Raw genomic sequence first — 13457 nt, 5'->3', positions numbered from 1 at the left:
TCATGACCCATAAGTCTCGGTGTCGTTTAAAATTTAATAAAGAAAAAAAGAATATGTTTAGAGGTCTGGGAATCGAGACGAGCATGGGTAATATGAGCATCAAGGCTATTTGTATGCTTTCCTCAGAAATTACTCTGGAGCCCCCGAGAATTCGACACAAGGTCAACGTCTTGCGTCTGCGGCAATCGCCCCATTTTTGGATATATTCCACACGCCACACTTCCCTTGCAGCCTGTTTGTAAACCAAATGAGCTGAAGGGGTTACCCACAGGTCAGGGTAGTGTTTTTTCTTTCTCCTCCAGACTCTCCTGCAGGTTATTTACTAGACATGAATACAAATAACTCTGACCGCCCTGCTCTATACCTTAAACATGGGCTGCCAACACAATGATTTAATAAAGACGGAAAAGCTGGATTTCATTACAGCAACTGGCCTTTGGGGGTTGTAGAAAGAGCAAAAAAAAAAGCACTGAAACTCTTTACACAGTCACATTTTAGGACAAGCCCTTCTGAGATGTCTAAACAAGATGGGAATCGGTAAAAAAATAAAATAAATAAGGTTTTGTGCAGTTCTTTTTACCCCTACTAACCATTTGCATTTTTTTGTAATATTATTAAGAAAGCGAAGCCAAGTGCACTCCTCGTTGTAATGCTACAAAACCTCTCAACTTCTTAATGGACGAGAGGAAATGTTTGACTGCCATAAAATTGCTCCAGGTCCATCACCGAAGCAGTATCTATGTTTCCATTACAGCCGCCCAATATGAAAGTGTTCAAATACAGGTGCACTCATCACATCGACTCTGTAGGATTTGGGCAAAAACGATTTATGAAGCTGATGTTCTCCGAGTCAAATACAATGTACACCTGAACCGGTTTGCAAATACAACAGAGCTTGTCACAGCACTTTCTGCATTGATGTGTGATATCCAGCGCTTCTAAAGGGCACACAGCCGTGGCGAAGATGTGACTCACTGGAATGGATGAGCAGGGCTGTCCTGTCTGAAGACATGCTAAAGGCAGTCGTATGAATATCTCAGTCATATGAAGGGTCTCAAGATCTTCTCAGAGGATGGCGGGGCGGATGTCTTACCTGCTGGGGTGGGGCTCGAGGCTGCATGTAGGGGGGCTGGCTGGGTGCGGCCGGTTGCTGCTGGGACTGGCTGAAGTATGGGGCCTGGCCCTGCTGGCTGTATGCACCCATACCCTGCTGGCTGTACTGGGCAGGCATCTGCAGAGAAAGAGCCAATCAAGACAAAGCCTTCTAGTCAGGACCACCCCGCCTCGGAGCTCTCGCTCGCCAACACAGCTCTTGCCCTCTATGACATCATCGCACACTCTTCTTCTCTGCTCTCAGAGAACCTCCCACGCACTCAATGGCAGCCTGTCTTACTGCCTGCGGCTCAAACAATTTTTTTACCCACGCTAGGCTCATTAGGCCTCCGTCTCCCCCAATGTTGTGGCCCAAGGGTCAAGCCCCAAAGTCTGAACCGACTGCCCCAGATGCTTCTATCAATTCCAACCCCCTCTCACACCCGGTCAAACAGGCAGGAAAATAATACAAATCCCAGCAAGCAACGTCAACGGGATGTGCAGATGCAAATCTGGAAAGAGCAAGCGAGCCTTCAATAGATCCAGATTGACCAATCACAATAACAAATTTGGAACCTCTGCGGTTCTGGTTAGGACACGCATCCATCACGCAATTTAACAGAAGAGCAGCTGTCAGCAATACTCGCAAACAGAACGCACCCTCTCAACCTCGTCTTCACCAAAGTTATGTTCTAAAGGACATTGGGGGAAAGCGCTGGCCTGAGATTCTCTACAGCTGGTTATCTTTAATTGAGTGCAGAGAGCTTTTGGTGGCGCCTTTGGAATATAGAGTGCTGTCCATTGTTCACTGCCTGTTTCTGCGGTGCTAATGAACAGGCTGTTGTTGTAAGCTTTTTTTTTTTTTTTTTTTTTTTTTTTTTTACACAAGACATTCCAGGGACAAGTGCGATTAGAGGAAAAAGAAGAACATCCTTGGAAGGAATTAAGAGCAACAAGGCTAAAAGGGGCCACCAGGAATGACAACAACATATTTTATGTTTTAGATAGATACCTTTTCTCTTGTACTTTCAAGCTGCTTGTCTATTAAGATATATTGAATATTCATATTCACTTCTCATCTTCCCCCTTTCATTCCTACGAGTGTATTTTCAATGTTTAGGGCCATTTTTTCTTTACAAATGCGTTAGCATCAACTCCATTTTAAAATTTGAAAGAGATTGTATTAAATAAGCAGTTGTTCAAAATGTCCTCAAACAGCATTCAGCAGCAAATTCAAAATTAAACAAGTAACTAACACTTAAAACAGAAGTCATTTCATTTAAATTGCCTTCTCTTTTTTGGCATGGGCCTATGCGTTATCTCTCTTGGGTGCCCAGTCAATTCTTATTGACATAGTCACCTTTCAGCAATTTGCAAAATTAGTGTCGAGCACAATTTTGCAGGTTAGACTCATGAAACAACGCAGTAATTGTGTGAGCTAAGGTTAGGCAGAATATGCACCAAGCACAGACAGACCATAAGGCACTTAATTTGGACTTCCTATGTAGCGCAGTTAAATGTCAATCAATATGCACACCACTTCCCGTTCTTTGATTGGTTAAAACCTCCCATTAACTCACATTAGCCCAGTTTCCTAGCAATAAATGAGTCGTGCAGACTATTTCATACCATTTTGAAAAGACCAAACATTTCCTATCCGAAAAAAAAAGAAAACTGTTTCCAAAGGACATATTTCATCAGGATTCCATGATAATGAAAAATTGGAGCCCTAATTATCCGGTTTCACCGTCTGATTCATTTAACGGAAGCTATTGAGATTAAGAACTTTGCTCATGGGTACCACTGCGATGTCCCACCCGGGATTTGAGCCTGCGACGCTCCAGAAATAAGTCCGCTTCCATAAGCACTGAGCCACACTTCTGGCCCAATTTTTTTTTTTTCCTCCATTTATTCCCTTCTCCTGTCACTTTGGCGTGTAAAGAGGTTTCTGCCCCACTCGCCACACTCGGCACACATTAAAATCAATGCGCCTGACCACGTCCCTTCCGGACCCGACAGCCACGGCTCACGTCAGATCACACTCACCCTCCCCTCACAGGGATTACTCAGAACATGCGCGGCTCTCTCGGCTCACGGCCGCGGCAAGAGACAAGAAACCGCCGTCTTGACAGGTTGAAACCAGGCGCGGGCCTTCTCTGCGTCCTATTAGAGGCTCCGACGGTGACACGCTGGCAGGCCCGTTCAAGGCCGGTTTCCTCGGATCGAAAATGCGCTACGCTAAAGCGTTCAAATGAGCTCCGGCTTCCCGCCCGCTCTCGAGAGCCGCTGTATCCCCTGACCCCAGGACGTAGCCATGGGGGACACCAAGACTTGGCCTCAATTCCACCAGGAAAGAGGACGGCAGAGCCTGTTTGACGTGCACTCCACGGCCGACGTCTGGCACCGAGGCGTTGCGTGGAGCAGGCTGCGAGCTGTGAAGCGCACACCCCGCTGGAAGCCTGCGGCAGTATTAACTTAAGATGGTCTCGCTTACTTCCAGCCCCGCTTTCAGGCCTTTGATCTGACTTTTGAGAAACGGTTCCGATTCTTTCCCTGCCATGGAATGCCTTGCGCATTCCTCACCCGCAGCCGAGTTTTACGAGCGCTGGAACGCGCTCGCCCGCCCCGCGGACTGTCAGGAGGGGAGATTACGCCGTTAACCCCTCGGCTGCTGCGGCTCGTCAGACGTCTGCGTCCCTTATACGGTCCGGTTTGTCTGACCCTTAGACTCTTCCACACCAGCGCACTTCGAACGGGTTTATACTGACTACAGAGACACCCTCCACTAGGGGTGGGCAATAGAGCCAAAACAAATCCTATGATAGTTCGCAGTCCTCACAAGATGTCACCATTTTTTGTCAGTTGGCTCATATGGTAAAAGACATAAATATAGTTAAGTAAACAAACAAATAAATAATATCAGTAATTATGAAAATATGATAAAGCTTTAAATACAGCTGTGCAAAAATTGAGACCACAACAAATTTTCAGTTTATTATTCAGTTTAATATGGGAATGTGTCTGTGTAAAATTTTACTTTTAAATTATTCTTTCATGAACTATTGACCACATGAGATTTTAATTCCAAACAAAGATACTGTAATGAAGAGCAATTATTTTCCGAAAATGCAACTGGTCAAAATACAAAAAATACAGTGCTGATATAATTGAATAAACTAAACAAGTTTATAACAATAAATAAGTAATAAAAATAATAACAATGGCCTTGCTTAGGAAGGGTTCAACAATCAATATTCAGAGGAGTAAACGTGATTCTTCTTCAGAAAATTAGGGTGTTCACTTAAGCTGCATATTCAGAAGCCCATAACCTGAATTAGCGTACTTCCTTATAATCAGGAAACAGTGAGGCACATGATTTCAAAGTGAGGTTGTATACATACAAATATAGGTTATTGCTATTGAGTCACAGCATTGCAAATTTATGCTTTGATACCTTGACACTTGGAACACTGGGGGGAAAAAAAAATTCAGAAAGGTTATCATACCGCCACAAACCAGTGCCACGACATGCCTTGCAGCGAGCGATCATAGGCCATCGCCACGATTTATGTGAAAAGGCGTATCATGCCTGAAGTCATACCTCCGATGACACAGAATCGTCTTATCACCCACCTCTACCCGCCTAAGCCAGGCTAAAAATACAGTAATAGGGGAATTTGCAGCCATATTCTCCAACCAAGGTCATAAACAAGAGCCACAGCTCTGGTAGTTATGATCTTGCACTTCAAACAATCTTGAAACTAGAGTGCAGATCTTAAATTGAACTAAAATGAAATTTGAAGCTAGGCTTTTAATGTTGACATTGAAATGCTTTTCAATTCCAACATCATTAGTCTATCATCAGTTAATTGGTATGAGATACTTTCTGTTGAGTAATACACAGTATACCATGTAAATAAGTAAAGGGAGATGCTTTAATTTAATTTATTGTAACCTCATGAAAACATATTGGACACCACAGCTGAAACCAGTGAGGCTTTACACGAAAATTGGCTTGTGAACCTGAAACCATCCGTTCAGGACAGATTTTTAGGTCTGCTTCACAATCTTAAAGCAAATTGAGATGAGGTTTTTCCTACAGAGGTTGATTTTTTTGGATCTTTGAATCATTATAACTCCCTGTGTGAATGTGGAATTATTATACCCCGGTTTCTTCAGGAGAAAGTGAGACCCTCATAAACCTCTCTCCACATCAGGGACCATGAAATCCCTTGAATCCAAATCTGGCCCTGGTTTTCTTTACTCCCGGGTAATTAACTGAACAATTAGCGCTACAGATCGGCCAGATTGTCTTCACACCAGCTCCCAGGTAAAGGGAGGGCGGAAAACCAGTAGTTCTCTGCCCTCAAGGACCATGATTTCAGGACTACATTAACCATGCAGTCTACCCAATCTTCCCCATTCGCTGACTCTGACTCATGCTGTAAATGTAGCTACAGATTTAGTATTGAAAATCTAAGATTCCAGAGTACTGCATAAGGAACAGTTTGCGGTCTCATTCTGAATGACTGATCTCTTTAGATCCTAATTTTATTTATCTGGGGAGGAGGTTTCTGAGCTTTGGACATTGACATTCTTCAATCATAAATGTCAGTTACTATCCATATGCCAGGCTAATCCCAGAAATGATACGAGTGTAATGTCTGATATACGGTAGCCAAAATGAATTTATTTGGCATAATTCTGTCTTCACTTGACATTTGTCCAGACGCTTTCTCAGTCAACGGAGAAACCGTGTTCTATTTGGCAAAAGTGTATAATTAATTATTCTATTGGAATATTAGAGGAATATTGAAATAACCTTGCTTGTTCTGTATTATTTCCAATTCTGAAATTCTAAAGGCTCCAGAAAATGCTCAACAACATGTCTGGACATTTAGTGAGGTAAGCATTTGAGAATTGAGTGTTAATTAGCATCGTATTGTTCTTGCTTCCAGGCTACTGTAATTATTACATGCCATTCAAACTACACGTTCAAGCTCTGCATTTTTTCAGAATTGGACACTTGATTGATTTAAGAGCAAGATAATTAATTAGTGTAATTAATTTGGAACTTATGGTTCGAGACCCTAGGTAAAATAAAGAAAAAAAAACATCACAGCATTGTAGAACATTACACTGACATAGCCCTGCCACATGTTTTACAAATATCTGTGTGTGAATTGGCACCAAGCGATATATATATACATTTCCAATACCTTTTTGATTATTAAACTAGTACTTTTTTAGTACTGAAAAGTTGAATCAAATTTAGTGGTTCAATGTTCTTTCTACAAGAAATGCACCGAACAACACACACACACACTCCAGCTGGATGCGACTGCATGTGAGGAAAGAGGGAGATGGAGAGAGACAATTTGCTGGAATATAAGTTCATTAATAACGTTATTTTCAACATTTGTTACTGGACAATGTTGCTCAAGTCAAATTATTAGCAGTTCATTAGCAAGTAAAACGCACAAGCCAGATGGGCTGTAGAAAATATTACCACAACTCCAACAGCAACCTGACAGCTAGCTTAAATTGCTTTTTCTGTTATAAAAAATATATACTGGGTTTGAACATAAACATATTTTTTGCTTCATGAAAATCTATTTTGAAAATTTGGATAAAAACTAATTAAAAGGGATACGTGATAATCGCATTGTCAATATGCATAACTGCAATAAACCCTTCCCACCAAGCTAACAATATCAGTTCTCAATGGCCACTAGAGTCTGAATACTTTACCAGGATTGTATTTACAAAGAGTCTGCTCAATTGAAAAGACAATAAACAAATTCTTATGATTAAACTAAGATGAAGATTCTCTCACATACTATAAATGTCATTACCCACACTTTTTCCGGACGAAAATCTAATTTCAACATTTAATATTAGCCCTGAAAGAACACGAGAATTTTCTATATTTTTTGGTTCATTTGTTGACGTATACATGCCATGTTGAGTGTACTGTCACTTCAATCTCATTTCTTCCCCATTCTGACAAAATTAACAGGCAACACAGTCACACAGGATATGAACGAGGAATAAGAAATCAGTTATATTAAGACTTGCTTATCTGTGGACAAGGTTTGTGAGTTTTGGACATTGACGTCCTTCCATCATAAAAATCAGTTACTATCCATATGCCAGGCTAATCCCATATTAACAGTCACACAGGCTAAGAATGAGGAATAAGAAATCAGTTGAATTAAAACTGACGCAGTATTGACCGGGTATTCAGTAGACAAGCAGAAATAAGTTGATGACAACACATGGCAACACATATCTATTGAAATGGATTGACATTTTTTGTTTGTTTGTTTGTTTTTTAAGGAGATCTTAAAAAGGTATGCCCTCCTTTTATATCTCGAGTTTTAGTGAGACGGGTAGAAAGCAGAGAGGGTAACAGAGGCAGAAGGCATTACACCTCAGAGGGCACCGCCGTGGGCTTTGAGCCCCGCCTGCACAGGGCTATTTTCTGTTAGAGTGCAGGCAGTTTTTATTTGAAGCACATAATGAAAGTGCTGTAAGCAGCACTTGTTGGCCCTGTTAGGCAAGCTGAATCTCTAAACTGGACGTCTTGGGAGAAAGATAGTCAAAAAAAATACTGCTTTTCACTGCACTGTATCACTGTCAAAGAGGAAAAACCCTATTTTGAAGAAGAAAAAAAAAGAGGAAGTAAATCTGCTCCCACTCAAGCCGCATGGAACAGTTTTAATAATTGCACCTCTACATGCCTTAGGATACATTACTCTCCAAGCAGAAAACATTTTAAAAAAGAAAGGTTCTGTGTATAAAAAAAATGAGACGCGTAGCTATAAGCAGCACTTTTTTTGACGTGATTTTCTTCCTACAGTGGAAGGCTTGCCAAAAATGAACAAGAGTAGTAATTAAAGTAACAAATGAGATGGGGCCACAGGAACCATCAATGCTTGTTCCGTTTCTTACTAAATAATCGATTCTGGAACTTCATCTATTCTGCAACAGGAAGAGACTTAATTAATCAGCCACCATATCAAGGCTGTGTCCATTTTTTTCTCTTTCGTCTTTGTCTTTCGAAATCCTAACGTCTGCCGTTTCAATTGTCATTCGGAAAAGGCTTGAAGCTTTTTTTTGGGAAAGCGTGGAACATGCAAGAACCGCGCCTATTATTTATCAGCAGGACCTAGAGATTTTAGGAAGTCACTTATATTTGGGGAATAAATATCTTTTTTAAATATCACGAAATATACAAGATGGCTCAATCTTATTTTTAATCTTATTACCCAGAAATAGCTGCAGAGACATTAGTTCTTTTTTAGTATAAATTACAATCATCGTGTACAGTATGTGTCTGCTTAAAACAGTGGCTCTGTTGCAGAGATTTTCAAAGTAATTTGTGAGGTTCCTATCACCTTCTCGCTTAAAATATGAAGTTCAAGAAGAAAATTCCAGATCTTTGAAGGTCCTCCAAGATTAGATCACAGTCCTCCCTGCTATGAAGTCAACGGCAGCCAGCACATCATGCATCCCACGACTCAAAATCACATTCAAAAACTGCACCTCTTACGACAATATGCTAATTAACATGAAATATTTCACTGGTTGTTTTGACCTGTATGTTAATGTACTGTGAATAATACGACAACAAAAGGCTTACACTGATTGATGCTATATTGATTACCTACCGATGTGCGGAAGAAATGCTACCGCCAAAATGTCAACTTGGGACAACCGGGTTTTGGTTCCGATCTGATGGCGCACACTTACAGACGTTGGAAAAGAGGAAAACCGGGGGAACATGCTGTACATGTAGCACCCCTCCTAAATTCTGCCTGTTTCGTTGCTATTCAGGCGAATGAGCGATTCACCGACGAAGCAACTATGACCCTTATAGGTGTGAAAATATGACAAATGGGTTTTAAGGACACTATGCAAAATATGCCACCAATTGCAAAAAAAGGGAGCTCCTATTATAAAAAGATAAAACTATATTTAAGCAATAACTCACAACAGGCAGTGGTATATTGTAATTATCACAGCGAAGGGGTGTGGTTCGGCCCGAGTGTCAAACCTTTAAGTGGATAGGCTATAGCAGCAGAAGACTTAAGTTTAAAAAATAAGTCTAATAAAGTGCTCATATTCTTGATATTATAGACACAATCCAATTAAAAGCATTTTTATTAACAATGTCATTCCCTACTGTTGGTAGGCAGTGCCAACTGGTTCCTTTGCAACATTAGTAAACTCTAACATTGTTCTGCCAAACTCGCTAGCTAGTTAGCAAGCTACCATGAATGAACAAACAAGAGTTTGCCTTATTGATATTTATTTGTATGTTCCCAATGTGCAAACACTGAACAGTTGCCCAACATCATCATATGCATAGATCTACTCATTTTATTATTTGGAGAAGGCGCATTGCTCAGTGTGGCAACTGCTGTTCTCTTCCTCTGGTCCACAAGTTTTGGTCACCAAAGAGCTCTCAATTCTGCCCGCTAACGGACATAAATCTCTCTCACCTCAAGACCCACATCTGATAGCTTCTGAATCATGCGGAAGCTGAGGCAGTGTTGGTGTAACCCTGAGTCTCCACTTGCTTGCAAATCCTGGGCAACATTGTCACAAAATGATTGATGTCCATCGTGCATAACGTTTGAACGACTGCTTAGGGATAATTGAAATAGAACTGTAAACAAGCATTAGAAGTCATAGCAGTGGTAGATCTCTATTTTATCACTGCTATGAACCAATCAGGTTGCAAAATTTGTCCTTCTAGTTTTATAACTTGATTTATTAACAGACCCTGGCCCTCAGGTAATGCTTGGGACATTTTTTATTTTTTTATTTTTTTAAACTGTGCATATTCCACTGTATTGCTTGCTTGTACCCTGGCCATATAAAGAAAACATTTCAGAGTTTTGCTGGAATATATGTGGGCCTGTGAGGAGACTGGCCCGGTGAAATATGTCTTCCACAGCCATGGCCGTTTCTGGGGCTCCTTCAGGAATCAGCCCCGGCTTCGGAATCGCTGCGGCGTGGAGCGCCTCGCTCCGCAGACGGGATTTATGAGCGAGCGAGGCTACGTCAGCGGCCCTGCCTCGTGAATGCCAGCAACTCTCTAGAGATGCATTAGACTGAAGCCAACAGCCCCGGCTAAATATAGCAATGTGGCATGGAGGCAGTCTACACCCAGAATAGCTTGCCCTGCCGGCAATGTGCAGAGATTTACAGCGCATTCGACTGACCGTGTCAGAGTCTTAGCTTTCAGACGGCAATGTTGATCTGAGGAAAAGAAAAAAAAAAAAAAAAAAAAAAAGAAAGAAAGAAAAAAAAAAAAAAAAGGATGCCATTGGGAGATGGGGCTGTCAAGCCATCATTTTAAAAATCGCTGAACAATTAAGACTCAGTACTGCAACTCTCATAGTGCTCCGCTCTCTGTAGGTAATTGAGTTCCTTTCACCAGCGATTGCAAATGCATATATTAAAAAACGGAACGGAATATATTAAAAAACGTCTCATTCCCGCGTGAACCTACAGGGAGGGTATTGACAAATGCAACTGACACATCCAGATGCCAGAGACGGAAACGTGAATCATTCTCCTTGGCACTCAGGCAAAGCCTGAAATTAAAAACACAACTTGCAGGAAAATATCCCTCTTCTAAATGTCATTCATTTGCGACTGTTCTCAAAAACGTTAAGAGTGCTAAGACACTCGTTAACTTGCAGCAATGAGGGACACATAGAGCCATGTAGTTTTTTTTTTTTTTTTTTTTTTTTTTACTTCAGGACACATGTAGAGAAAAATACCTAACTTTCTCTCCAGCAGGGAACCGTTTTTCTCAAAGCCCTTAGGAAATAGCTCTTATATAACAGAACAGCAGACTTCTCATTTCTGTATATTGGAAAACTCTGTTGCATGCCAGCTGTCTGCGTTGTGCTGAATAGAAAAATGGTTTTGTAATTTTCCTGGGCTTTGTCAACACTGCAATGTCATTTAAATGTAGAACGAGTTAAGAGATTTATCAAAAGATAAAGAAACAACATACCTGCTGTTGGGGGTACTGCATTGCACCCATTCCGACCTGACCCCTCCCCTGCATGCCCATTGGATAACGATGTGTGGCGGGTGATCCGTATGGTTGGCCAGGGTAAGCCCCGCCCTGTTGCTGCTGGGAGTAGGGGCTGTTACTCATCCCGTACATCTGAGAGCGCTTCATCGCCATGGCGTCCATGGAGGCAATCTGAGAAACAGGGAGATGGTCAGGGCTAGCATACTTCAGGAAGCACTGCCGGAAAGAAGCACTACAACTAATGTTGTCGGCCATGTTTCAAATCAGGTACATTCAAAGACTTTTCCATTAATAAGTCATCACAACAAGAGATGATGCTCATAGATGGCAAACGGCAAGGAAATCAAAAAGAGCTGAATATATACCACATGGATAAAGACATGGTAAAAGACATTGCATGGGATTCGCACATACAAAAAATGTCCATAATTGATTATCATGGAGTTTTTATGCTTCTTTAGGCATGTATCAAAACAAGTCGAATGCATCATGCAGCAAAGTCAAGCGTGTGTTCATAAACCGCACAAGAGCAGGTACATCCACTATGAGCAGCCACACACCTCAAGCACAGCCAGCCCAATCGCTACAAAGCCTGCACTTTAGCCCCACCCACATCTCCCAACCTGCTCTTCAACCCCACCCACATCTCCCCAGCCTGCTCTTAAACCCCACCCACATCTCTCCCTGCCTCGCTCTTCAACCCCACCCACATCTTCCCCTACCTTGCTCTTCAACCCCACCCACATCTTCCCCTGCCTTGCTCTTCAACCCCACCCACATCTCCCACCCTGCTCTTCAACCCCACCCACATCTCCCCAGCCTGCTCTTAAACCCCACCCACATCTCCCCAGCCTGCTCTTAAACCCCACCCACATCTCTCCCTGCCTTGCTCTTCAACCCCACCCACATCTCCCCCTGCCTTGCTCTTCAACCCCACCCACATCTCCCCCTGCCTTGCTCTTCAACCCCACCCACATCTCTCCCTGCCTTGCTCTTCAACCCCACCCACATCTCCCCCTGCCTTGCTCTTCAACCCCACCCACATCTTCCCCTGCCTTGCTCTTCAACCCCACCCACATCTCCCCCTGCCTTGCTCTTCAACCCCACCCACATCTCTCAGCCTATGGGGCTCAGGTGGGCCGGGCTGGACTCAGGTGCAGCTGGCAGGCTCTCTCCACAGGGGCCGGAGAGAAAGACAAAACTCTTTCACTGGAAAATCATAGCGGACGGCGGACAGAAGGAGAGTGGACCGATGCTCTGATTCCAGCTACCCTCCCCCCCCCCCAGATTAAACATGATTTACAGTAAATAACTCCCCCATTGAGCGAGAAAAAGCCCCATCATCTCTCCACTTTGCCTTAATTGGACAAATCTCCAGCGCCGTGTAGGGGGAGCCCCGAAGGCCTGCCGAATCCTGCGCCCCACAGGCCCCATTACTCTGCCGTCCCGGGCCGTTCCCCCACAGCCGGCCATTACAGAGAGCCGCGGGGAAGGGCCCGGAAACCGCTCCAGCAGGGGCTTCCATTACGGCTCAGACCATCGCTCCGGCACACTCCGACACGTTTATTACAAAGTCCCGAGCTCTCGCTAGCGTGCCAGGCCAGACGCGCAGAGGACCGACGGCAAAACCTTGTCTTCTCGTACGGTGTCGTGCAAGTTTCTCAGAATTAGGCCGCATGGTTAGCAGGAGCGTGGTTAGCAGGAGCGCTCTCATAGGAGCGCTCTCATAATACCTGCATTAAGACGGCCGCGGACTGCAGATGTCAAATCTCACGAGGCCTATCACATCGCAGCCTGGAGGCAAGTGGGGAAATCCACCTCTAGTTCTGAGACAATGTCTCTTTGATTTCTTTTTAATCACCCTTTCCGAATATTCCCCCGGCGAGAGCTTCGCTCACCAAAGGGAGCCTTTCGCTTCTTGTTAAGTTAAATAAATAAAAAACCCAAACAAAAACAAATCCGGAGCCTGAAATTAATTACGGCCTTGCTCAACGGTTCTACACCTGTGACATCTCCTGTAACCCGCTTCCACTCATTTTTAATAACCGCCGCAACTGGCAAACTAGTTTTTTTTTTTTCCAGCAGAGGAAATCATTAAGTCAAAAATAGCAACATCGCGACAGTTTCCGCTGCTATTGGACTTCCAAGGAGTCTGCATGTTCTCAGCCAGAACAGGTTCTGAAACGGCACATTGACCATTTCATTCTGTGATGACATCAGCCTTCCTTTTTGGATCTGTTATTCAGAAATACATGCAGGGCTCGGTACGACGTTTTTTGCTTTTTTTGTTTGTTTAATGGAACTG

At 43.0% G+C, this 13457-nt stretch overlaps 1 protein-coding gene across 1 annotated transcript in view; it reads right to left on the bottom strand.

The window, feature by feature from the left end:
• arid1b (AT-rich interactive domain 1B) overlaps window positions 1-13457 on the bottom strand; it is a 118808-nt gene that overhangs the window by 88695 nt on the left and 16656 nt on the right. The window contains exons 2-3 of the mRNA XM_061242354.1: window positions 11129-11323; window positions 1094-1231 (exon numbers count right to left, since the gene is read on the bottom strand). Coding sequence (XP_061098338.1) covers window positions 1094-1231; window positions 11129-11323 — 333 coding nt within the window. The remainder of the gene's footprint in view (window positions 1-1093; window positions 1232-11128; window positions 11324-13457) is intronic.

This window comes from Conger conger, chromosome 5, assembly GCF_963514075.1.
Source record: "Conger conger chromosome 5, fConCon1.1, whole genome shotgun sequence".
In the NCBI taxonomy this organism is placed as follows: domain Eukaryota; kingdom Metazoa; phylum Chordata; class Actinopteri; order Anguilliformes; family Congridae; genus Conger; species Conger conger.
Note: the sequence above shows the minus strand (reverse complement) of the source record. Positions and strands in the feature narration are given on the sequence as shown.